This window comes from Prunus avium, chromosome 8 (assembly GCF_965620075.1).
Source record: "Prunus avium chromosome 8, drPruAviu1.hap1.1, whole genome shotgun sequence".
NCBI classification, from domain to species: Eukaryota; Viridiplantae; Streptophyta; class Magnoliopsida; order Rosales; family Rosaceae; genus Prunus; species Prunus avium.
The window spans coordinates 29,939,408-29,966,135 of record NC_142291.1 but is presented as its reverse complement, the minus strand read 5'-3'; the positions used below and the strand labels follow the sequence as shown (position 1 = coordinate 29,966,135).

The 26,728-nt window shown below is 34.4% G+C and overlaps 1 protein-coding gene, 1 long non-coding RNA gene and 1 pseudogene across 2 annotated transcripts; 2 read left to right on the top strand and 1 right to left on the bottom strand.

Annotated features, from left to right (window-relative positions):
• Positions 1 to 1,486: 1,486 nt before the first annotated feature.
• LOC110753482 (uncharacterized) lies at positions 1,487 to 2,826 on the top strand. The gene is made up of 2 exons (XR_002526177.2): positions 1,487 to 1,626; positions 2,271 to 2,826. It is a non-coding gene; the product is annotated as an uncharacterized LOC110753482 (long non-coding RNA).
• Positions 2,827 to 11,247: 8,421 nt separating this feature from the next.
• On the bottom strand, positions 11,248 to 11,529 carry LOC148292517 (uncharacterized). The gene has a single exon (XM_088245847.1). It carries the CDS (start codon positions 11,527 to 11,529, stop codon positions 11,248 to 11,250), a length of 282 nt encoding a protein of 93 aa, XP_088101973.1.
• A 10,555-nt stretch (positions 11,530 to 22,084) lies between these two features.
• LOC110753484 (signaling peptide TAXIMIN 1 pseudogene) lies at positions 22,085 to 22,412 on the top strand (annotated as a pseudogene).
• Positions 22,413 to 26,728: the final 4,316 nt, after the last annotated feature.

The window sequence follows — 26,728 nt, the reverse complement described above, 5'->3', positions numbered from 1 at the left end:
TTTAATGGAGGTAAGAGAGAGAGAGAGAGAGAGAGAGAGAGAGAGAGAGAGAGAGAGAGAGAGAGAGAGAGAGAGAGAGAGAGAGAGAGAGAGAGAGAGAGAGATAGAGAGTGGCTAAATGGTTTTTTAATGGATTTTCATAAAAAAAAAAATTATTTATTTATTTAATCCACATGTCACAATGTGATTGGACATGTGGGCTCCACTTATCTTCCACATCATACACTTAACAGAATTTTTGACGGCAGGGACCATTTGTGATAAAAAGTCCAAACGTTAAGGACTATTAGTGTCACAAAAAAACCTTAAGGATCATTCGTGATAATTTCGTAAACGTCAAGGACCATTTGTGATAAAAAGCCTTTTATTAAAAACCTAATCTGCCTGCCAAACGTCGCTTATGGAGCGGCTGTTAGTATCCTATGGAAACGTAACGTGCCTTGTTTGTATGTTCCCGAGAGAGAGAGAGAGAGAGAAGCCTCCCCGACATGCAACCACTACTGCTCCAGTTTTATTACTCAGTTGTCCTCCGCTCCTGGTTTCAGTGAGATATCATGGTTTGGATCTATAGGGGGCAGAACGCTACTAGCATGCCCTTTGTCACAATGTGCTATCTAAAGGCATCGTGGCAATATTAGCCAATATATACTATTGTCATTAAGAAAATGCATCATCAAATTTATGAAATGAATGAGTTTTCAAACCCCTTTGGTAGCTAGATTAGGTAACTTCTGAACCCAACAGATCTCAAGATAGAAGCCTAAACATACTAGACCAAATTATCCTAGATTTGGATGATGTCTATGTTTGCTAGCTCGGGATCCATTCACTTTGGTGTGCATATTAATTCACTAGTAAATAGTATATGTTGTAAAATATGTCTGATATTAGGCTCATTTTAAACATCTCCTTCAGATCTTATTAATGCTATATTTCTCATCATAATAATATTACTACATTTAAACTTATATCAAAATAATTACTACTAGTTAAAATAAAAAAATAAAAAAAAGAGCCCTAAATCTTAAATCATAAAAAGCTAACAATAACAATTGAAATTGAAAATAAAACAAAAAGTAAGAGAGATCTTACTAATATTAAAGAACCCATTGGATATAGGTTGGTACAATTTTAAAGAGGAGTAGAGGGGTGGACTATTTTTAATTAACTTGGGTTTCACTTATAAAATTAACACTAATTTTTTTTCATCTCCAAATTTAGCACTGGGCTAGAGTGCCCATACATAGATCCGCCCTTGGCACCAAAGTCAAGAATAGGGCCGGCCCTGGGGGTAGGCAAGAAGGGCCTTGGCCATTGGCCTCCAATTAAGGGGGCCGCAAAATTTTTAATATTATATATATATATAGTCCCCTTCAGTTGAGGGATCCCTCAAATAGTGTTATTTGAGGGATGGGGCGCTTAGCCGTTGGATCTCTTTTAATGACATCTTGCGGCTGTGATTCTTTTAAATGTTTTAACCCATTTTAACACTCCTGACCCGAAAAAAAAACACGCGATGGCTGAAGAACCTAAGGCACGCACGAAGAAGAGGAAGAGCCCACCCTTCCAAGACGAAGGAAGAGCTGCCATCGCAAGTTGAGCTTGCGAGAATTCTATGCCAATCAGGTAGGCGTATCCATAGTGTCGTTATGTTTCGTTCTAAATCTGGGTTGTGATTTTCGAATTGGGGTTCTGCGATGGGTTTTTAATTTTGAAAATTTCTGGGCAAGGTTGAGATTACACCTGATTTCTTGTGGGTTTGTTGATTTCGAATGAATGACAATGGGTTGGTTCTAGGACTCGCTATTCAGAGAATGAGTTTGTAAAATTTTCATTATTGACTTATTGTTGTTGTTGTTGTTGTTATGATATCTGAATTGAGTTCTAATGGGCATGAAGAGAAAAAAAAAATACAGGGACAATTTTATATTCTGATATTAAATAGTGCATGGGCTGTATGCCTCATAGAATTATTTAGTTTTTTGTTCCTTAAGATGTGAAATTTGGTTTACAGATCTAAACCTGTCAGCCTTCAACTTTAAAGTCTTAACTTTCATGATAATGGAAAGCTTTCATTAGCTATGAAATCCTTCTTCTATAGCTTTAGGCATAATGCCTACTAATGTGTTGAGTTGACATCCTTCCTATGGGATTCACACTTTGATTTGTGAATTTTTTTTCATAGCAGGTTCCATTACAAGGTTTAATCACTACTAAAGTTTGCTATTCGTTAATGCTTACATTTTCTATTTATTTGTTTTCATATGTAGCTCTTGAGAATTTGCTGAAGGATTTTGTTAGTAGACATGCCACATGAGATGAAGTGTATATGGTCTCTCGTCTGAATGAGATGAAGTGTATATGGTATCTCTTCTGTTAGCAGTTGGTATTTAGCATTATGTCTGGAATTTGTGCCTGAGATAATAGAAATCTGCTTCTGCTGCTGCTGCATAAGGATGAGGCTTAATGAAACTGTGAAATCAGTTGTTGAATTACCTACTGATGTTGCTGCTGCCCTCATAAGGATGAAGCTTCCTTGGATTGCACTCGAGTCTCTACCAAGGGAAGCAGCAGAGGTGGCGACACCATTGCAGCATATGTACCATTTTTAGCCAGCAATATGGCATCTTCTATTCTAATTTTTCTTTTCTTTTCTTCTCTGTAATAGGATGGTTTTTTTTTTTTTGGTGGGTTGGTGATCTGTATAGGGATGACGAGCTCACTTTCTATAATGGGTGCTGTACATAATTGTTTTTCCCTTTTGTAATGAATACTCGATGTTATCAAGTTTATTTTATCTTAGTAATGAAAACTTAATTCAGTTCATAGTGTGGTAGTTTCCCTGTGTTTTCTTTCACAGATATGAATTAGAATGTTTTGATTTGAAATGCTCGTACGGTTGTGGCAAATTTCTGTAGAAGAGCTTCGAAGGAGCAAACACGATTTGGTTGTTTTCATTAAAATGTTTGTAATACTATTGGGGTTGTATGTAAACTTCTCTGTGAATTATGCAGAAATTTGAAGTTGTAAGGCTAACAAATGAATAGCTCTAAACTGCCATGAACCTCTTTCAACTATCAAACGTTGATAATTACAGGTCCCAAGTGACATTACCTTGATACAACAAACAAACGTTAGATTTACATCACCTAATCTAATCTAAGGCATTGAGATATCTATTGCGCATACAATTTACACTCTTAAAAGAAGAAGCATCACTAAAACATAAATGATCATGATTTCATAGAAACTCTGAGCCACGGCCTCCATCTACTAAAGCCAAACTTAACATTTCCGTGCAAAATGATCATCTTGTTCGTTTTAGCCATATAGCCTGCAAGGAAACAAAAACAAAAGAAACATATAAATACCTTCAATTATCATGTTTTCTTTTCTAATAACTCAAACACCATAAGCATCTGACAAAGAGATACACTCTAGGTACTTCAAAGAATTTATAGTAATTTTAATGGCTTCATGAATGACAAAGCATTTAAAGTTTATTATCACTGTCATGCATAAGCGAAATAAGTATTATGAACATCAACAAATCAGTTAAGAGATTCTATTATATTTATCTTTTATTGAAGTAAAAGAAGCAAGTTACCGAACTGAACAGAATTGTAATATCTTCTGACTCCAAAAAAAAAAAAAAGGAACTGAATTCTATTATCTCTTGCATCCAATCGAATTCGATATCAGAAGTTGGAACTATAATGGACATATATAAAAACTTAAACACTTTGTAGTTCCAATAAAAGAACCATCATGGAAACTGAAGAGGAAGCAACATGATAAGCAACAAGGCTTATTGCAGAACAAAAATATTAAATCCTTAGGCTTCACTTGCACACATTGAAACATATGCTTCAGAGACAATGAAGGAAAGTGACCTTTTTCTTTCTGTTTACCATAACAAACAGTTACATTTTATTTAAGGTACTAAAGCCACTTTTATAGTAATCTGTACTTGGCTTACAACAATAAGTAAATGACATGAATTTACACAAACTCATTCTCTATTTGTTGCAGATTAGTGAGTCCTAAAACTAACCCACAACAATTCATTTTTTTCCTTTAAAAAAAACACATAAAAACCCAATCGAAATCAACAGAAAGTAGAGGAAATTGACATGAATGTGGAAAAAAAATGAAAATTCACAAATCAAAGTGTGAATCCCACAGGAAGGATGTCAGCTCAACACACTAGTAGGCATGTATGCCTAAAGCTTAAGAAGGATGTCATAGCTAATGAAAGCTTTCCATTATTATGAAAGTTAAGACTTTAAAGTTGAAGGCTGACAGGTTTGGCTTTGTAAACCAAATTTCACATCGTAAGGAACAAAAACCTAAATAATTCTAAGGCATACAGCCCATGCACTATTTAATATCAGAATATAAAATTGTCCCTGTATTTTTTTTTTCTCTTCATGCCCATTAGAACTCAATTCAGATATCATAACAACAACAACAACAACAATAAGTCAATAATGAAAATTTTACAAACTCATTCTCTGAATAGCGAGTCCTAGAACCAACCCATTGTCATTCATTCGAAATCAACAAACCCACAAGAAATCAGGTGTAATCTCAACCTTGCCCAGAAATTTTCAAAATTAAAAACCCATCGCAGAACCCCAATTCGAAAATCACAACCCAGATTTAGAACGAAACATAAACGCCGCTATGGATACGCCTACCTGATTGGCATAGAATCCTCGCAAGCTCAACTTGCGATGGCAGATCTTCCTTCGTCTTGGAAGGGTGGGCTCTTCCTCTTCTTCGTGCGTGCCTTAGGTTCTTCAGCCATCGCGTGTTTTTTTTTCGGGTCAGGAGTGTTAAAATGGGTTAAAACATTTAAAAGAATCACAGCCGCAAGATGTCATTAAAAGAGATCCAACGGCTGAGCGCCCCATCCCTCAAATAACACTATTTGAGTGATCCCTCAACTGAAGGGACTATATATATATATATATATATATATTTTATTGTCCAACTAAAAATTAAAAAATTTAAAAAAAAAAACAGAAAGTCAGCGTTGTAATTGAACGAGGAAGGCTCTTCCTCTTCCCATTCAGAAACTCTTTGTTTCCTACGCCACACAGCCAGCCAAGAGCAACAGCCCCTTTCCTAATTATTTCTCCATGGAGCTCTATTTAATCCATCGATCTCTTAATAATCCACCATTATATTTTTCTCTGTTATTCCCATCTCCCTTCAATCCATTATCCATATCCTTTATTTTCAGTTTCTATCATCTTTCTCATATCAGATTCATATTATAACCCTAAGTTTCAATCTCACCCAAAAAACTCACAAATTGTCTTTGAGATTGATGGTGACCAAGAGGGGAGGAGCATGAGAAACTGAAAAGGTAATCAGATTTATAATTTTTTCTTTATATTTGTTCCTACCCAGCAAACTATTGTTTCAATTCAATTTCCAATAGGAACAAAACACAGAGAGATACAGAGTGGTAATCAGATTATTGTTCAGATTTTATTCTTGTCTAACTTGTTTTTTGTCTCTACGAAACTCCGCAAAGGATAATTATAGATTCATACTGGCACTCTAATTTGACTTTTCTAGATATCAAGCCGCTAACTTACAGCATACAGCTAGCTCACTTAATTTGAATTTGTTTCTAAGGCAAAACATCATCTGCCTGGTGGAGATAATCTCCCAAGTCTCCTTATATAAGTCGCTATAAAACTGCACAATGACATCTACTAAACTTTTCTTAACAAAAGCTTGCATATATCTTATCATTGCAGATGTACATGAATCAGGTGGAGGTACGGAGTGGAGTTTCTCAAAGTGCTAGAAGATCAAGGATTTTTCAGTGTTTGATTGTACTTTTAATGTTACAGTTTTTACTTTTTTGATTGTAAATGGTGCAGAGGAAATCAAGCAGCTATTTGATAAAGGGAAAGCTTCAGATATTTGCACATTGTAATGGGATGGATCTCTTATTGGCTGCCTGTTTGGGAGGAAGAAGGCTACAGGAAGATTTTGTACCCATCCAAATTTGCTGCAACCATTTCATATGTTGTTTTTAAAGCTGATTTTGCTAAACTCATGTGATGAAGCTTGAAGCCAGAAGCTAATCTTAAGGGAAAGGGTTTAGTATTTTGTACAAACACTTAGTTTTAATGTATCTTGACATGTTCCCATTATTGGTTGTTGGAATGTTGGTTTGTAAATTTTTAATTTCCTTCATGATATTAAATATGTAATCAGAATTTTTTTGTTTTATATGGAGATATGGCTACACTCTACATAAAATCATTTTATTTGTTGTTTTTTTTTTGCAATTTTATATATACTAAGGGAAGGGGCCTCATTTAGTTTATTGCCTAGGGCCACCGAAAAGTCAGGGCCGGCCCTGGTCAGGAATAAAAGGGAAAAAAATGAAGGTCTATGTTCAGTTGATATGAAGAACATGAAAAATAAGTGGAAATAAAAATAGAAAGGAAGAAAAAGGGGATGGCATTATAAGCTCTACGATGAAGACATCTCTTCATATGATAACAAATAGTGAGTCAGTGCAAAAATCCCAATGAAACAGATGAGTGGGGGCACACTATTTAATTCAAACAAGATTTGATTCTAACTTTATCTACGGCCCCCCTCCTCCCGGGGTGCGGGGGCCCCCCATGTGGTTTAAGGGAATCTGTCCCCCTACAATCTTGTAACAATCGTTCTTCTAAAACTGTTGTCAATTCCTACAATCTTGTAACAATCGTTCAACTTCAACTGAAATTTTGTTCGTGCATTAATTATTGGCCTAAACAAATAATTGCGCACGAATGTAAACAATTCATGCATGAATTATTAGCCAATATATCTTTGCAATGTCCAAGAGGGAACCCAATGATGACCAGATAATACTCAAAAGCCTAGTTAGCATTTTTTTTTTTTTAATAATACTCTTATTATACATATACATACATAGTTTTTAAAAATATTATCGTTTTCCATACTCATATGAAAGATTTGATAAAACATATGTTTTTAAAATTAAACAATTGTATATATACGTATGTATTCTTCACATTTAATGCACGTGTTTTGTATACAAAATTTTCAATAATACATACAAAATTTTTAAGTATTATACACATATTTTTCACATATTATTGAATAAAAATAATATATATTAAAAAATTTAAATAAATTATATTAAAATATTATATAGTGGCTGAATTTTTCATCTGTATTTTCACATACGTATTTCATATTTTACTACGTATGCTCAAAAGCATATACCTTTTTAGGGATGAAGTGAGAGGGTTTAGAGTTTAGGGTGAGCAAGTGGTCTTTGTAGCTTTGGCTAATTATGTAGTGATCCCAAACTCTTATTACCAGATGTTTTGTTGCTTTAATTGACTTCTTGCTCTCTCTTAGAGCATCTCCAAGGGAGATGTCAAATACCAAACATCAAATTTAAATTTGATGGCTGATGTGGCAATTTGACATTTTACACAGCTTTAGACTCCACCTGATATGTCAAATTAAATTATTATTTTATTACATTTTAGTGTTGATTTATTTTTAATTAAAAAGAATAGAAAAGAAAAAATAATAAAATATTCATTTGACATCTTGCTTTTGGGATGTCAAAAATAACATCTCAATCTTCAGCCTTCATTCCACATCAGCTTTGACACATCGGTTGGAGTGTGTGAGATGTTATTTCTAGCTGTTAAATGTCTATGTGGCACTTTTGACATATCGATTGGAAATGCTCTTAAAAGTTCATTTTGATTCCCTTAATAAGTTAAGAGTAACTTGTTCAGTTCACCTTCTTCTTTTCGGTCGAATTATGTTCCCTTCTACTCGACATCTTTGACAACAAAAACTATGACATCTAAAGTACGTAGCACTCACTATCTTGGATGGATGCTTTTGCTAAATGATGTCATCCGTTTTGCTAAATTATGTCATCCCTTTGCTAAATGAAGTTACCTTTTGGTGCATGGAAAAGAAAAAGTAAAAGCAGCAGACCTTTAGAGAAATTTTTAAAAAGTAAAAGCAACAGACCTTTAGAGAAATTTTTATGTATTGAGAATTAGTGGCGGTTAAGAAAGCAATAGAGAGTGAGCTGCGTGGAAATGGAAACCCTAACTCCTCCCTTCAAGAAAACGACACAAATGAGTGAGAAAAAACTAATATAAAATTAATAAAACATTATTATAAAACTACTTGATTGAAAGAAAATAAAATAAAATTAGGGAAAGATAATAAATATAATATATATATATATATATATATATATATATATATATATATATATATGTATAAATTCTTCTTAGTTTTTTGTGCGTGCACATGACCTCCACTTTTATTCATCTTTTAAATCCTTGTTTCTTCCTTTTTCGCAGACTTCGTTTTCAATGTTTATTCATTCCCTCCAATTGGCAGCTGCACCTTTCTATTTCTCCAAATTTACCAAATTGGCACTTTACCTTGGGTCTTCCCTTCTTCAACTTTATTTTCTTTCTCTGTTCTTCCAAATCTCGACCCTCTTTGAGCGTCGAATTTGAGTGGGAAATAGACAACCTGTAATGCAGCATCTTCAGCATAAATGTGATATAAATAATATTATTGTATAATTAAACAATTCATAAAACCAAAAATAGGTTCATATAAAAAAAATTCGCAAAACAAAAAATAAATAGATTATCAAATTATTTTTCATAAAACAAGTGATAGGTACATTATTTAGAGAAAAAAAATAGATACAAAATTTAGCCAAAAAATAGGTTCATTATACTAGGTTTACTAGGTACATTATTCGGAGAGAAAAAATAGGTTCATTTTAAAAAAAAATTATTTTCATAAAACAAACAATAAAAAGATGATCAAATTATTTTTCATAAAACAAGTAATATTTAGAGAAAAATAGGTATATTATTTAGAGAAAAAATAGGTCCATTTAAAAAAAATGCTTTTCAAAAAACAAACAATAAATAGATTATCAAATTATTTTTCAACATAATTAGAATGTACACTATTATTCATAAAACTATAATAAAAAAGATTACTAGTCGTATAATTCATAAAAGGAAAACAACATAATTTTTTTATTAAATAAACCAAAATGTTAATCACCTATAGATTACTAATACGTTAATGTTAAATTTAATATTTAATTTCAAATAAGTTTCTAAATTAATTCCTACATCCATTACAACCTTTTAGAGATCTTTCTTAATTCAACATGTGTCATTAGTTACATCCCACATAACACATTAACTAATAAATAGGGGTAGTTTTGGAGTCCGAAAAATATAATAAATCATATTTTAAGTTATATAAGGTAACTTGCTTAGTTGGATCATAATCATAAGGTATTATTTGAAAAAATTGGGTATTTTAAATATAAAAAAAATAAAGTAAGAGTTGTAGGTGATTTAAAATGAATTTTATGGGTCTAAGCTCAATTTACTAAAATATTTAAGAGGTTTGTGTTAAAATATCCTTTTTTCACAATTTTTATTTTATAACAGCTCCTGCCTTGTTTTGGTCGAAAAAGCCCGTCCAAACTCCAAAGGGCTGAAAGATGGTAATAAAAAGAGGGCATAAAAAGAGCTCCATTACCAAACCGAAAGGACAACCCTCTGGTCTGGCACAATATTTCTTTTTCGTTTTTGTTTTTTTTTGCTCTCAGGAGACTTTTGTACGTGTAATGGATGCCACATATCTTTCTAGAGCATCTACTGTTTTTTTTTGTCAAGTATCTATAGCATCTACGCGTAATGGATGCAAAAAAACAAAAACAAAAAAGGTTCTTAATTTGGAATTATTGAATATAAAAAGCATCTACTGTTTGACACTTTCCTGTCATGCGTGTTATAAATTAAAAATATCTTATTTAATCATTAAAGTCAATATGGTTATGGACAGGTTTTCAAAGTCACATAGAGAAAGGTGAGAAACTTTCTTGATCAGGTTTTCGAGGCAACATAACAACATTCCCTTGGAAATAAAAAAGAAGAATTTATTCGAGGGGATATTTTGTTCCACCACACACAATTATTTGATTTTTGCATTCAAAATAATCAGTGGAGTTACAGAAATTCTTAACTTTGCTGCTACTATTGAGAAAGAAAATATAAAGGCCTATAATTTCTAACAGATTCGAATTTAGTACTTGTTCTGAAAAACTAATCTTAAAAACGCACTTTGATTCATTAATTGGAAATAGTAATACTAATATCAATGATGGGAACAAAGAATGATAAACAAATTATACAAGAACATGGAATCTCTATTTTTTGGGCTTTATAATTTAATCTAAATGTGGGATGATCTAATTAAATCTCTAATTTTTGGGCTTTATAATTTAATCGCTTTCGTTTAATATCAGTAATAACTAGTTAATTCTTGGATGCATTGTTGTACCATCCAAAAGGAGTATCCAAATTGGCCGTATTGTCAAAGGTTCACATTTCTAGGTAATAATTAGGGCAATTGAACGAAGCATTAATTGTCCTTGTGATTGGGAATTGAGATTGTGTTTTGTGTGGATTAAAATCATCCAGGAAATCAAACTTACCTTAACACTGTTATACCATTGGGAAAAGTAAAGAGTGCTGCTATTTCCACCATCCAGTCCTATTTTCCCACCCACCATGTAAATTTGAAAAAACATAATCCTATTTTTACACCCACCATAATTCCTAAAATACCATTTAATTATTAATTCAAGCAAATTCTCCTGATTTTCATTCAAAGCATGCTTCAAACCTTCAACCCCTATCAATCAAAACGCGTGGGATCCTCTGTAAAGTATTATTAAAAAATTTTAAAATAAAGAAAATCGCTCTCAATGTTCATCGTCTCTCCACCAAACGAAAACAATAACGGAGAGAAATGCCAGAATTAGAAAGAAGACGAAGAGCAAACTGAGCAAATGGAACAGAAAGCCTGTGCCCTTGGGTACAGAAACTGAGAAGAAATCTGATGGAATTGGATTGGACCCAGTTGGAAATTTTGAAGCTTTATTGGAATTTTGATTTGGGTTTGGTCAGGATGAGGGAGAGAGGGAGGGGTTGGGGTTTGACAAGGATGAAGGAGAATATGTGTTTTTTTTAATCTAAAGTCCTTAAAAGTCATTTTACAAATGGATAAATTTGTTTTTAAATTTTGAAGATAATGTGGGTGGAAAAATAGGACAGATGGGTGGAAATAGTAGCACTCAAAGTAAATATGCATGCTTGTTAAGTGTCACCAATCGTATAACTAGCTAGTTGGACATGCATATGCAACCTTCTCAAATGTCTTGTCATCCAAGGCTTGATGGATGAGGGTGAGTGCCTTCTTGTCTTTCTTCCTTGTTTCCTTCAATGCTTCTCTCTGGGTATTAGTCAAATTTGCTTCATCTCCATGTTCGTCAATTCCTCTCTCTACGACCTCCCAAGCATCATAGCAGCCAATCAAAGTCTTCATGCTAACACTCCAATTGTGATAATTATCTTTGGTCAATAGAGGAACTTGAAATGGAGCCATCGAATTGTTCGCCATCTTCTAAACTTCTTCTTATGGCTCTCATGCCAATTTGTTGGAAGGTGATGGACCCTCACTCATAAAACTCACAATGAACAATATTTGGGAGAAGTTACTTTATTTCATATTGCTTGGGTACAGCCAACTGATTACATGACTTTGACATATATGGCAATTACAACCACTGAAGGTAATAAAGCCCCACTACTTCCTAGTCTTGAACACATGCGCCCAATCAACTTCTAGAATCTTTCTAAATGCTTATACATCAACTAAATACATAACGCATGAATCTAATTAATAAAGCATGTTTATTTTCAACAAGAGACAAAGATAGAGATGGAAACCCCACTTAAAGCCATGCACTCAAAGTTTCCCTGGCCTACATGAAGTTCCCTGGTCTACATGAGAGAGAGACAGAGATAGAGATGGAAACCCTACTTAAAGCCATGCACCGGAAGTTCCCTGGCCTACATGAGAGAGAGACAGAGATAGAGATGGAAACCCCACTTAAAGCCATGCGCTGGCAGTTCCCTGGCCTACATCTTTGACAAGTATTACATCTTTCAAGAGGGCTACTCCAAAATCATATCCTACCTGTAGTGACCCTGATATCAGATTTCTCTTTATATAGTAGCATCTGAGTGAGCTGAGCTCCTCTAAATCAATGAAACATCAGAAGATAAGTAGCTAAGTGAACATTTTGTAGTTTGGTACTGAATTCATTTGTAAAGAGGGAGTGATGATATCGATGGAGCCTGCACACGGTGTGCAGAAAGTGATCTCGGCCACCGATGTTGGGAGACTTGTAGTGACCAGAGAAATTCTTGCTGTGCTGCCTCCTGTCAATCCAGGTAATGCTATCTCAATCAACGTTTTCGATAGGCAAACAGATCGGGTTTACGTGTTCAAGTTAGCTGGTAGGCGCGGCAGATACCTGAAGCCAGTTCTCCAGTCTCGAGGATGGAAACGCTTTGTCAACGACAGAGGCATTACTGTTGGGGACGTCGTCTGCTTCTGGGAGGAGGAAAACCCAACTTATCAAACACAATACCGAATTGCACTGTTCAAACCACATCTTTTTCCCGGCCACCCAGATCTTCATGGTGTCTAGAAATTAATGAGTTAGCAGCAGCAACATGTTTGTTTTGTGTTTTGTCTAGTCGGTCCTTCATAGAGAGTGTGCTTTTTCGTCTTCATGTCAGTGTTGCTGTCAATTAATCACCATCTGTGTATTTAGTGAGTTTTATTCCTTGGGTGTTTGTCCGTGTGTGCCTGATGCGAGTACTGTTATAATGTACTAGCATTGTGGCTTATATATGTTGAATAAAAAATATATAATATTACTGTTGTTATGAAGATGGCTGGATGATTTTCTGTACTTGTCATGCATGAAGTGATTCATTAACCCAGATGTAGGTACTCGACATGAACTGTGGATACTAACTATGAAATCTTGTATGTTGGGCTCAACTATGCAGCCACAGTAATGAGAAATGGTAACAAAGTTTACAATTAATTTCTTCAAGGTATTTAAGATAGGGCCACCCGCGCTGCTCTAGAAGGAGAGAGAGAACAGAGAGAGAAGATGGCAGAGGAGGAGATCGAAGGAGAGGGCTGGCTGTACAAAAATTGACATGTGGCTATATTTGAATGGAAGATGTATTAGGTTTAGGGTTACTACAGTAGTATTGTATAATGGGAGAAGAAAGGGTGCAGATACATTGAATTTAGACAAATTTGGGTGCCAAGAAATGAAGGTGGGAAGGACTTTGGGTGGTGGGTAAGGGAGAGGGGTGTGATTTGATGGTGTGGTTCGGGGAAGGGGCGTTTGGGTCGGTGAGAGAGAGAAGTGGCGATGGCTGGCGAGTGATGGGATGGGGGTAATGGGGTTTAGGGTTTCATATTATTATTTTTAATATTTTGTTTTTGTATCCCCCTGCAACTGGTGATGGAATCCGCACTAAAAGCGAAGGCATGAGACTAAGTTTCAGTTTCAGTTTCAGTTTGATGCACTTTGAACATTCAAAATTTCTTTCACATGTAATAAAGCACGCACTGACTAAATTAATTAAGTAACACTTGTTAACCAGAAAACAAAAAAGTAAACTTGAGAAAGACAAAATAGTAAATGAAGATGTTAATAGTAACAATAATACCAAAATAATGAATGGTAAGTAGCTTGAGATCCATTAAACATGTCCAATCCAACTCTGTTAGTCAAAGAGCACAAATTAAAAAATTAAAAAAAGAAAGTGTTTAAGGAAAATAATCATACAAAGAAAATTACTTTTTGTGAATGAAATTTCAAGCCAGCGCTTTTCCCTTAATAGACTCAATACCCTCAACTAAAACCTAGACCACCACACCCCAACAGTCATAACACCCCCTACCCACCCCAACCCCAGCCCCTACAACCCCATCCCAGCCACTATCGACATCCACCTCTCTCTCTCTCTCTCTCTCTCTCTCTCTCTCTCTCTCTATTGTATTAAAAACAATTTGAAAAGTAGTAATTTTTCAAAACTTGCAAATTTTATTAGATGGTATTTTTATCGCATCTACGAAACCGATAACTTTCTCAAAATTAATTTTTATTTATTTATTTATAAAATGATTGATACAGCAGTATTTACAGATGATCTCATAAAAAAGACTATGACATCTTCAAACAATAATGAAAACTTGTTGAAATAAGTTAAAACTTGTTATTTAAAGTAATATAACAAAATCTAACCAAAGCCAGTCTGAGAGTTAGGTAATATAGGTGATGATGTTCCAGTCCAGTGTGCTTATTAGGTCCATGTAATATCTCTCAATACCAATTCGTACGTGAGCATGCATGCATGCATGTGTGTACGTAGAAGCTTCCGATCATTACATGATTATATGTTCACATGATTATGCCGCATAATTAAATTAACTAGTAAATAATATATGTTCTGATTAAAATATGATTGATATTAGGCTCATTTTAAAGATCTCATTACATGATTATATGTTCCGTATAATTAACTAGTAATAATATATGTTTTAATTAAAATATGTCATATCATGCAAGTCTTGCCCCTCTAGTAAAAGAATGAAGATAATCTCCTTACCATACTTATAGAGGGTTGTTAAAATACTTATGTCAATATTTTACTCATATTGTTCTACCTAGCCCTACTAAGCATTAGTCACCCCCAAAAGCACCACATCTCGAAAGACTTAATCACTTAAAAAGAATTCCTAAATTCAACTTGCTACTAAGAAAATATAAAGGCCTATAATTTCTAACACCTTATGAATACTTTTTTCTTGTGATCAGTATATGAAGGGAGATTCGAATTTGGTACCTCTTTCGAAAACTTAATTGTAAAAACGTACTTTGGTTCATTAATTGAAAATAGTAATATCAACGATTGATTGAAACTAGGGGTGGGCATCAAAACCGGAATACCGATACCGTCCCGAAACCGTGCCATTCCGTGTCAAACTCGTGCCAAACCGTTTGGTGTTGATGCTTAAACGGGATGAAACCGTGTCATCCCGTTACTGTTTGGCACGACACCGGTATCAGATTTGTGATCCCGCTTGGTGCCATACCGTACCGTACAGTAACTAATTAATATTAAATATTAAATATTAAAATATTATTTCCAACATTTCAGATTTAGTCAACCTCTCTTTCTTCTCGTCTTTCTCCTTTTTATTCTCCTCCCTCTCTTTTTTAATTCTTTTTTCCTCTCTCTCTCTCTCTCTCTCTCTCTCTCTCTCTCTCTCTTTATTCTTTTTCCTTCTTCCTCTCTTCTTCTTTTCTTTCTTCTCTCTCCGTCTGCTCCATCTCTCTGTTCTTTGACCTCTTTCCCTACCCACAGGTGGAAGGGAGGGCAGAGTATTAAACTTGAAGGCTCTGATCATGCTCATGTTTACACAAGTTTGTTGGAAATTCCTAGTGTCTTCCAGCATAGCACCCCATCTTTATCTGCTAGATACATTCCAATGGTTCGTGGGCTCCAGCAAACCCTGGGTATGAAATTATTTTTCCCCTTTTGCTGATGGTCTCTTTTTAATTTAGATATTTCTATGTATGCTGTCTTGCGAATTACATCAAGTGATAAGCCCTTTATGATGCACACTGGAAGACACCGGTACTGCTTTTGACTTCTTTTTCTTTTTCAACTGGGTTCACAGGAGTCACCATTTGCATGATTTGGCAGCTATTGCAAAAACTGAAGTTATTTGGCCGCTACAAAAACTGAAGAAAAAAAAAATCAAATTTTAGCTAAAGTGAACGGTATCAGTTTTGATACCGAATCATACCGGTCCCGGTTTGGGCCGGTATGGTTTGAACGTGTTTTGAAAATCCCCCATCCCGTGTCATACCGTCCCGATTCTCCTATTCGGGATTGACACCGGGATGACCTCCATCCCGTGTCATCCCGTACCGTGCCCACCCCTAATTGAAACAATGTGAAACAAATTATAGAAGAGTATGGCTAGTAATAGAATCTCATAAAAGTAATAAACAAACAAATTATAAAAGAAAATATAGTGGGCTTTAATTTAAATGTGGGGATGAGCTAAATTTATATTTTTGGGAAGATGGATGAGCTAAATTTTTGTGTCGTGAAATTTTGGCCCACATGTTAGGACGTACATGTTGAGATTGATTTTGTCTCTTTTTCTGTTTTCCTTTTTGGTCAAAATATATAGTATAATTAGATTTTGATTAGTCAAACTGTCAGTCAATATTATGAACCAAAAAACTCCATGTCCCTCCAATTTTTAGCTCCCCTCTCTTTCCTCCGATATTCAAATCTATGAACCAAAACGCATCACTCAATCCTTCATTTCTTCGTCTGGGTGTCTTTAGTAAATCCCCAAAGCCCAAGAGGCCCAATAACCAATCTTTGACTAAAGTCAAACCCCTTTAATTGGCTTTCAATTCCTATATTTTATAACAAGCTATTAAAAAATTGTTTATCAATGAATCACCGTGCTACAAAAAACTATTGAATATTTGAACATAAGAATAACAATCAAAAGCAAGATGTCTTTTTTTTCTTTTTGACAGTGCAAGAGAAGTTCAAGTTGGATGACTACAATAATGACAGATTCAATTCTGCTATTTCCATAAAGTTCACAAATAGTATTTGGCAGCTGTTCAAGGAACAAAATGAATTTAAAACATTTAAAAAGATTTTTAATATATATATGTTTCGTACTCTTGCTCACGCGTGATACTTTATCCTCTTAGAAAGCAAATGAGCTGGGCCCCACAAAAAAAATTGGGCTACGCTAAAGCTTTGCATAAGTCTTTCGAGTATATTGGATAATTATACACAAAATAATTTGAGTAATTATGCAAAATAGGAGGAAGCTTTGTGATTTTGAGGTTGAAGTTGAAGGTGTTGAAAACTCACCCCACGAAATATTTCCAAAAGGAGCTATGAATTGGGCTCAACCACCATTGGGTTTTCATGGTTGAAATTGAATCCCCTGCAACCGAGTGGGCTCCATGCGGAAGAAAGCTGAAGCCCAATTGCTAGTGTACCAACTGCAGCTCTCCATTCACCTAGCCCGCCTAGAAGTCTATACTCGCCCTTCTACTTTATTTTTGTGGTGAGGGTTATATAGTTTTGCTAATGGAGTTTCGTTTGGTGAAAAAAATCATTGATTTGTACGTATACATGGCACATTTATACTGTACAAGAATACCCCTTCCCTTCTTAACTTGGCAAAAAATAATAATAATAGTAATATTGTCTTATTAGTTGAATTAATTGTTTATGAATTCGCAAGCATGAAAATACTAAATTGTCATAATCTTATGGAGTACGTACCATCTTATGGGAAGGGGACGCGTTTTAGATACGACAAGGGGAGACAAAGGGATCCCAATTCAAGTTCAAGTACACTGCAGAAAAAAAAAAATTAAGAAAAGAGACATAGGGGAGAGTGAAAGAAGCGACGCATGGGGGGTTGTTGTTTTTTTTTTTTTTTTTTTGTCATAACCGCTTGGGGGGTTGTTTGTTTGGGCAACAATCATGCTTCTTAGTTAAATTTTAGGAGTCCTTTCTCTCCTTTCTCTCTCCTCAGATATAGAGATCTTCCTTATTAGGAGTTAAATAGGGAGGAGCATGGTGGAGGTAAATTTTCTCATTTCCTTTCTAAATTTTATTTAAAAAAGTAATTTTGAAAGTCCATTATAGGTGCTCTTAAGTAGTACAATTTCTATATTATATAACAAACTATTAAAAAAATTGTTTAACAATGAATCACCTTGCCACTGAAAATATTGAATATTTTCAGTGTAAGAGAAGTTCAAGTTGGATGACTATAAGCATGTCAATAATGACAGAAACAATTCTGCTATCACCATAAAGATCACTAATATACTGTTGTTTGGGCCAAAAAAGAAAACAAGAGGTGTTAGCCCATTTTCACAAGGAAAGGCCCACAATAATGGAGAAGCAAAGGATTGGGCTCCAAAAAATATCGAACCCAATCCACATCAGAAGCCCACGTTTTTAAAAAAAGGGTGAGTTGTAAAAATGCCAAAATAAATGGCAGTTACAAGACAAAATTGGGCCCAATCCCTATAAACAACTTTACCATTTCCTTCAAAAACCCAGGAACAAGGCAACAGATTTTTCTCAAAAGGAACCCACGTGACTACTTGACCTTGAAGAGTCAACAATTTCAACTGAAGTCACATAGAGATGCAACAGGGAGTTAATGAAGACATTTTTGCAGAAAGATTTCTTCAGTCTTTTACAGATAAAGTAGGATCAAAATCCTTTTTTATATACAGAAAAATTCGGCAGGCAACATTTCCAAGGTATAGGCAAACTACATTTTCTAAAAAAAGATAAGTAGAGTACCGAGAGTTGTTCATCTGGAAGATCAACTAACCATCATAGCAACCTTAAAAAGAGGGATCAGTTTTTTCTAAAAAGAGAGAAGTGATAACAGAGAAGTGATGGCTTTAACTGCCGGCGGTTTTTTACTTACCAGGAAAGATAATTTCCCTTTTCTTTTTACTTAAAAAATGAAAAGATCTTGTTTTGCCGCCCATTAAAAAATCCCACTCCAACATTTTTCTTTTTATATAAATATAGGAGGAGGTGAACAGGGCAAAGGACAATCAATCAAACAACCAAAAAATCAATCAAAAGACAAAAGACTCAAAATGATCACTTGATCTCAAAGAACCTTCAAACAAACTGAAGCAACCGAAAGCTCTTTAAGCCACAAGAAAGAAGCCAGTTACAGATTGAAACCTCCAGTTTCAGACTTAGGAAAATTCATTCAAAACGAGATTTCTCTCGTTACAAATTTGGTCCAACAAAAGCCAAAGCAAGCAGAGTCTGGGTTTTTACAAATACGAAAACCTCAACGAATTTATGGAGAGCATTGACTAAGCAGAACAAGTACCACAGCGCAGTTCCAGCTCAGTAATCCTCAAGTCCAGCCACTTCTGCCCTTTCTATACTGAAGAGGCCGCAGTTCTGCCCTTTCAAAAAGCCTTCCAAGGCTTGAAGTAGATTAAAGCTTTGCCAAACTCAAGCTTTGGTATTGATTTACAACTGAAACTTAGCAATTGAAGTTGCCGACAGTCCAGTCCAGCCCAGGCATATCCAATCCAGCCCGGATCAGAAGCATCTACCCAGACAGAAATGGAAGTCCAGCCTTCTTTTTGTCCTTCTAGAGTCAATTTTTCTCTTTTGAGCTTTGTAAAAGAGAGTTCTGCCTGAAAACAGTTCTCTTTCTTATCATCTATTCTGGCCAGAACTACCAGCTTTGTACTGTGAAAAATTATGAAGTCCTCACCAGTCTGAGGCAAGAAAAAAACTTACTTGGGAGATATTCCTTACCCAAATTCACAATCGTTTGTTTATAAATCAATGACTTGGGGCGCAAGTTATCTATTTCAAAAGGTCTGCTAGAATTTTTCATTGCTAGCAGTGGCACGCTCGCACACTAAAGAAAGTTGACTTGTTGACTAGTTAATGGTTTTCAAGGCAATGAGGAACTTTACCCTACCATCATAAGAGACAAACCAAAATAGGTGAACAACTATTTGGCACTTGTTGGACAAGTTTTCTCTCAAGTAACAATTGCTTATATTTACGGAAAGGCTAATATGCTAGTTGATTATTTAGCAAGTAACTCTTGTACATGATTCAGTAACTTTCCTATCGATGTGGTTATTAGAATTTATTTTGATATGTATGGCATTAAGATCCCTATCTAGTTTGTAATGTACTTTTGTTTTCATATTGAAGTTCCACATCACCTCTTTTGGACCATGCTTAGATTGAAGTTCTCTCCATCACCTCTCGGAATTAATTAGGGTCCTGCCGCAAGTTGCAAAATTACTTTTGGGAGCTCCTTAACCCTAATTAGGCCTTCTGTAATATAAATAGCTACTTTACCGAATCGATCTCTAGTTCTTTTTGAATAAATATAAATGTAAGTTCGTTTTGCTTACATCACATATTTGATTTACGATTACGGACTTATGCTTCCTAATTAGGGCTGTTGGGCCCTACCTATGCAAAATCATTTGGACTATTTGTTGTACATAGGGTCTAAAATATCGATGGTATCAAAAATATCGGTAGTCTAAAAACAACGAAATTTCAATGGAAATATCGGGATATTATCGATATCGATAAAAATTGAATAAAAACCACGGAAATTGTAAGAAAAACTTGGAAATTTTTATTGAAACTTTGGAGGATGTTTATTTAGTCAATTATCTATTAGTTTATCACAAAAAATTTGAAGGAAATGGATATTTAGTTTAACTGATTTAAGTTGATTATATAGCGAGCTGACAAATGCTGTGAGTGTATAAAAAATGTAGTAAGATGAAAGAATATTAAACACACCATAATCATTTATATATAATGATTTACTAAATATTTTACACTTTATACATTGTATGGTAAGATACATGAGTGACTTAGTACCACATAGAGTTCCCCTTTCCGTATTATTACAAAAACATAAGCAACATGGTGGTTAAGACGTTGGAGGAGTGAAATGGCAGGAGTTCAAATACCTTTGCGTGTGTGCTTTGTGATTTTTTTCTTTCCTTTTTTTCAATATTTTGATAAAATATTGCTGAAGTGTGAGTGAAATCATCCACATCGATATTTTCCGATAATATCATCGATACTATTGATATTTATACGATATGTGTATGGATACGTTCCGAAATATCCGTGATTCGAAAAAACGATAATATCCTCGATATTTCGTCGATATGGTCGATATTTTAGACTATGGTTGTACATATATGATCTTGTTTCATGCTATGTAATGAATTTTTACTTAGAGAAAATGACTAAGCCAGTGGCGGAGCCACTCTTAGACTTGGAGTTGCCGTTCCCTCTAAAACAAATTAGACATGACTAAAATAGAAATATTTAGTTCTAAACATGTACTTATTGAATACTTAAGTATTTTATCTACTCGTATTTTCTACTTCGACCCCCTTAATTTTACAATTCTAACTCCGCCCCTGGACTCGGCTCCCACAAAACGAAGAGTGCTCTATATATGCATATCTCACCAATATTATCAACTCATCTCAACATAAGCAGCTAGCTACGTCCGTACGGAGCTCGATAGCTTTAGTTTGGTGCTCAAACTTTGTACTAGAGGCCCCAGAGAGATGAATCGCTTTGAAAAAGAGTTGACGCCGTCTGATGTCAATCAAAGACTAGCAGTGATGAAGGGCATGCTTGAATTCCTGCCCGAAATAGATCCAGAGAATGATGTCCCAATCAGAGTCTTAGACGAAACGGGTAAGGTCTATGTGTTCTATTTATCTGGTAGACAAGGCAGGTACAAAAAACCAGTTTTCCAGGCAAAACACTGGAAAGTATTTGTAAAGGAGAGAGGCATTGCTGCTGGCGATTTCATGTATTTCTGGCGGGAGGAGAATGCATTTTATCATACAGAGTACAGAATTGCACTGCTCAAACCGCTTTTTCGGTAGCCACATACCCAGATCTTCAAGAATATTACAGCTAACCTATTTTCAATGAATTATGGTTAGTTATTCTTGCAATTTACTCTGGCTTTGTCCAGTTTGCTCGTTAGAGAGTGCCTAACTATGTTAGATAAATAGATGGGTACTGCTCTTCCCCATCTTGGCCTTTCTTTGTATTGGTTTTGTTGTTTTTGTATCCTTGTTGTGTATGCTTTTTTCCCTGATGGGTGCATATATGGAAAGTTTTTGCATATTGCTCCTGTAGAGATTGTATCTTTTCTACTTCTGGTGATGACAATTTGACAAATAGTAATGTTGTATTTTAATTACATCGTTCTGCTTCATTTAAAAAGTTTTACATACAGTAGCTTGTAGCTCAGGTGATAAAAAATAATTATTTCTTAATCTCAAATGGTCAAGAATATTTTTCTCTGAATCTCAAGTGATGAATAATATTTATCCCAGACAATGAAATTGTCATAAAAGAGTCAAAGTCATGGACTGGTATCCCTAGTCCAAGTAACTAAAACTATTTCCAGAAAAACACAAGAAACTTCCAACAATACAACACACAGCGTGTGCCGTCTCCCATTACTAAACAAGTCTCTCTCCATTCTCTTCTCTCTCAAGCAGTTGCTGCTGAAGAACCAAAATCCCAGAAAAAAAGAAGAAGAAAGAAAGTGAGAGAAAATGTGTTCTTCAGAAGGTGATTGCAGGCCTCTAGGCTTTCTGCTCGGCCTTCCTTTTGCTCTCCTCTCCCTCGTCCTCTCAATCGTCGGCATCGTTATCTGGATCGTTGGATTGTTGTTGACTTGCGTATGCCCGTGCTGTTTGTGCGTGACGGTGGTCGTGGAGTTGGTCAAAGCCCCAATTCATGTGATGGAGGTTCACTTCTCAAATCCCCTGCTAATCTCATCTCATTCAGATTGTTTAAATTTTATTCTTTTTATTTTTAGTTTAGTTTTATCACTGAATTTGGTGTTTTATATTAAAAAAAAGGGCTTGTCCAATATAGATCCCTATATTTTCTATTTCTTAGACATATACCCATCACTCTATAAATCTATGTGTAAAACCCAATTTCAAATTTAAATGACCAATAGGATATAATAGGTCGTAGTATTCCTATGTTTTTACATCGTTGCCATCAGACTTCATATTTTATTTATAATTTATTTCAAGCATTTCATTAACTACCATAATTGTAATTAATACTCCCTATTAATAGCCTATCAATCACCCCATTTCTTTTGGTTGTCATTCCCTCTCACATATCGCCCCCTAAAATTGCAAACAAAAAAAAAAATCTGTAAATTACATATCCAATAATGTACCTATGAAAAATATAAATATAAATATATAAGTATAAATATATTATTTAAATAAATATAGGTATATTACTTACCAAAAAAAATTAAAAAACTAAGTCAGTTACTTTGTAATTGAAATTTTCGTATATTTTTCATAAATTAAAAATAAGTACACAATAATTTATAGAAAATATAGGTACATTATTTACCCGTAGGTAAATTATTTTACAATATACTTATAAAAGTGTATAGGTACATTATTTGGAGAGGAAAAATAAGTTCATTTAGAAAATTACGTACATTGTTTTACTAGGTACATTATTAGAGAAAAAAAAATAGGTCCATTATTTGAAGAGAGAAAATAGGTTCATTAAAAAAAAAAATCATAAAACAAAAAATAGGTACTTTATTCAGAGAAAAAAAGGGTACATTATTTAGAGAAAAAAAAATAGGTACATTATTTAGAGAAAAAATAGCTTCATTTAAAAAAATATGTTTCTTATAAAATAAACAATAAATAGATTATCAAAATGCTTTTCAACATAATTAGAATGTACATTATTATTCATAAAACTATAATAAAATTGATTACTAGTAGTATAATTCTTAAAAGCAAAACAACAACAAAAAATTATTAAATAAACCAAAACATTAATCACATGTAGATTACTAATATGTTAATATTGAATTTAATATTTAATTTCAAATAAGTTTCTAAATTAATTCCTGCATCCATTACAACCATTTGAAAATCTTTCCAAATTCAACGTGTGTCATTAGTTACACCCCCACATAACACGTTAACTTGTAAATAAGGGTTGTTTTGGAATCTGAATAATAGAATAAATCAAATTTTAAGCTAGATTAGGTAACTTGCTTACTTGGATCCCAATCATTGGGGTTTATTTGAAAAAATTGGGTATTTTAAATAGAAAAATAAAGGAAAGGGTTGTATGTGATTAAAAATGAATTTTATGGGTCTAAGTTCAATTTACTATAAATAAAAAAAAACTATAACTATTTCCAAGAATGTTTTTTTTACTCTTACCTTTAATATTGAATTGAAATCAACCTGGAAACAACTGGATTTTATTTTTTCGGTGAAACAACTGGATTTGCTAAAGCAAAATACAATGATCCCTAAGATGTAATGTGCATATGCCTAGAGATTTGGGCTGCCTAGCTAAGAATAGGAGATAACTTCAAAGCCAGAATGTTCCTTGATATATATATATATATATCATGCACGTCTGCCCCTCTAGTAAAAGAATAAGAGGAATGCTATTCACAATCGCTCAAAAGCGATTCTCACAGCACTTGCTAGACACGTGTATCCGTTCCCATCCTTTCTTTTTTTTAATTGTTTTTTCTCTTTCTTCTCTCGGTTGCCTCCCTCTCTCTCTTATTCTATTATTTTTTTCTCTTCCTTCTCTCCATTTCCTCTTCCCTTCCGTGCTATCTGGCCTGCACAGCCCTTTTGTTTCTATTTTTCTGGTCTGAAACCTCAGCACTCCCCTCCATTTTTAATCTCAAGTCTTAAGTCTCTCTCTCAAAAGCTGAACTGCAGTTGCAGAATCCATCTCAACCACAAGGTTGGGGATGCCTTTTTCAGCTGCCAATTTGAGACCAAAGAACAGCCCCCATATCTCAGCCTCTAAGATTTGGCCTTTACCCAAATTAACTGTAAACCCTGTGACCCAGTCCCCTGTAGAGTCACGGATTACACCTCCAGCACCAATAGCTCCATTAGAATTTTTCCGAGACCCATCAAATGGGTTTCTTTCTCGGATACCAGATGAGAAGAAAAAGAAGAAATTAAAAAAGAGAGAGAAGAGAAACAGAGAGAAAAGAGAGAAGAAAGTTAAGAAATCTGAGGGAGAGAACTGTGATTTGGGGGAAGACATACACAGAGAAGAAGAAGTTTGGGTTTTTAAAGCTTGAGGTATTTGTTTTTGTGTTACAAAAGGTTTGGGTTTTTACAACCCATCGATGGAGACAGATACAGAGAAGAAGACGGAGACGGGGAAAAGAAAATAAGAAGGAGAAGAAGCAGGAGGAGGAGAGAATAGAGGGAGAGCAATGGAAAAAAAAATAGAAAAAAGAGAGAGACGAAGGCAACAGAGAGAAGAAAGAGAGAAAAGTAATAGAATAAGAGAGAGAGGGAGGCAACCGAGAGAAGAAAGAGAAAAAACAATTAAAAAAAAGAAAGGATGGGAACGGGTACACGTGTCTAGCAAGTGCTGTGAGAATCGCTTTTGAGCGATTGTGAATAGCATTCCTCAAAGAATAAAGATAATCTCGTTACCTTGTTTTATGTAGCCATACCTATAGACTATAGAGGGTTGTTGAAATACTAATGTCAATATTTTACTAATATAGTACTAGCTACCCTACTACGCATTAGTTTTAGTCACCTCGAAAAGCACCTTATCTCGAAAGACTTAATTACTTATGAATTTCTAAATTTAACTTACTGTTATTTTGAGAGAAAATATAAAAGCTTATAATTTTTAACATTTTAGGGATATATTTTTTTTGTTGTGATGAGTAAAAGGGGAACAATTCTTCCGAAAACCTAATTTTAAAAATGTACTTTGGTTCATTAATCGTAAATTGTAATATCAACGATTGAAACAATGAGAAATAAATTATGGAAGAATATGGTTAGTAAAAGAATCGCATAAAAGTAATAAACAATGATAAACAAATTATAGAAGAAATTTTAGCCCACGTGTTAGGAAGTAGCTACCAACTTTTTCTTTCCAAAGCATTTAAGCATGCATGCACTTGGCGACCTTCATGTGATGTATTGGCTCTCACTTTGCATGGGAAAGTCAAAGTTAAACATGGCACTCTTGTCGTTTGGTTCGGATGGGGGTATCCGCGTGCCGGCGCTCGCGACAAAGATATTCAACTTACCAAGAAAACCCCAACAAATATTTGCGCAAACATCTAAACACTTCGTGCATTAATTATTAGCCCATATATCTTTGTAGTGTCCAGGGGAAACCAATGGCAATGATGACCGGATTATACTGAAAAGCCTAGTTAGCATTTTCAAGTATAGGCTTTTCAGTATAATATTCGTATTATATATACGTAAATATTTTTATACATGTATTTTTCTATACAATATACATATTATACATGTATATAAGTATTTTTCACTTTTAATATATGTATTGTTTTATAAAATTTAATAATACCGACAAAATTCACATATTATACATATCTACGGATAGTCCTTCTCCATCTAATCTGGGTAGTTCAAGTGCAAGACCAATTGAAGTAGATGAGATATTGTTTATATTGAGAGGGATGTTTTTGCTTGTATTGATAACGAAACTATAATGCAATGTTTTCAAAAGATAAAAACTCGTCGTGGACAATTGTAACTCATATGATTTATTTTGCTATGAATTATGAATGGAAGTACTATCTTTCTATTTTTTTAGTATTATTTTCTTCGTATAAAAATTTCGAAACTTTTACACTGTGACCACTTGTCCATATAATCCTAGATCTGCCACTGCTCAAAAGCCTTTTAAAAAAAAACTTGTAGAGCAACTAATCTTATCCCACCAAAGTGCTTAAAGGCTAAACACATAAAAATAAGCCTTAGTTATCCAATATAACTAAGGCTTTTATTTTATTTTATTCCTAAGCAACTCTAAAATAGAATTATAGGGACAAGAGCGAGTTACATGGAAAAAATGAAACTTAGCAACTAAGGCTTATTTTTATTTTTATTCTCATGTCATGCTAATAAGCAACTCTAAAATAAAATTATCGGGACAAGAGCAAGCTTGAGGGTTAGAGTTTACATCAAAAAAATGAAACTTAGCACTACAGTAGAAATCAGCCCTTGGATTAGCTAGACTAGGCTAGCTTGGTTTATAGCTAAATATCCATCCAA

Coding starts and splice junctions, on each gene's coding strand:
- LOC148292517 (XM_088245847.1), bottom strand. CDS start 11,529: ATGGCGAACAATTCGATGGCTCCATTTCAAGTTCCTCTATTGACCAAA.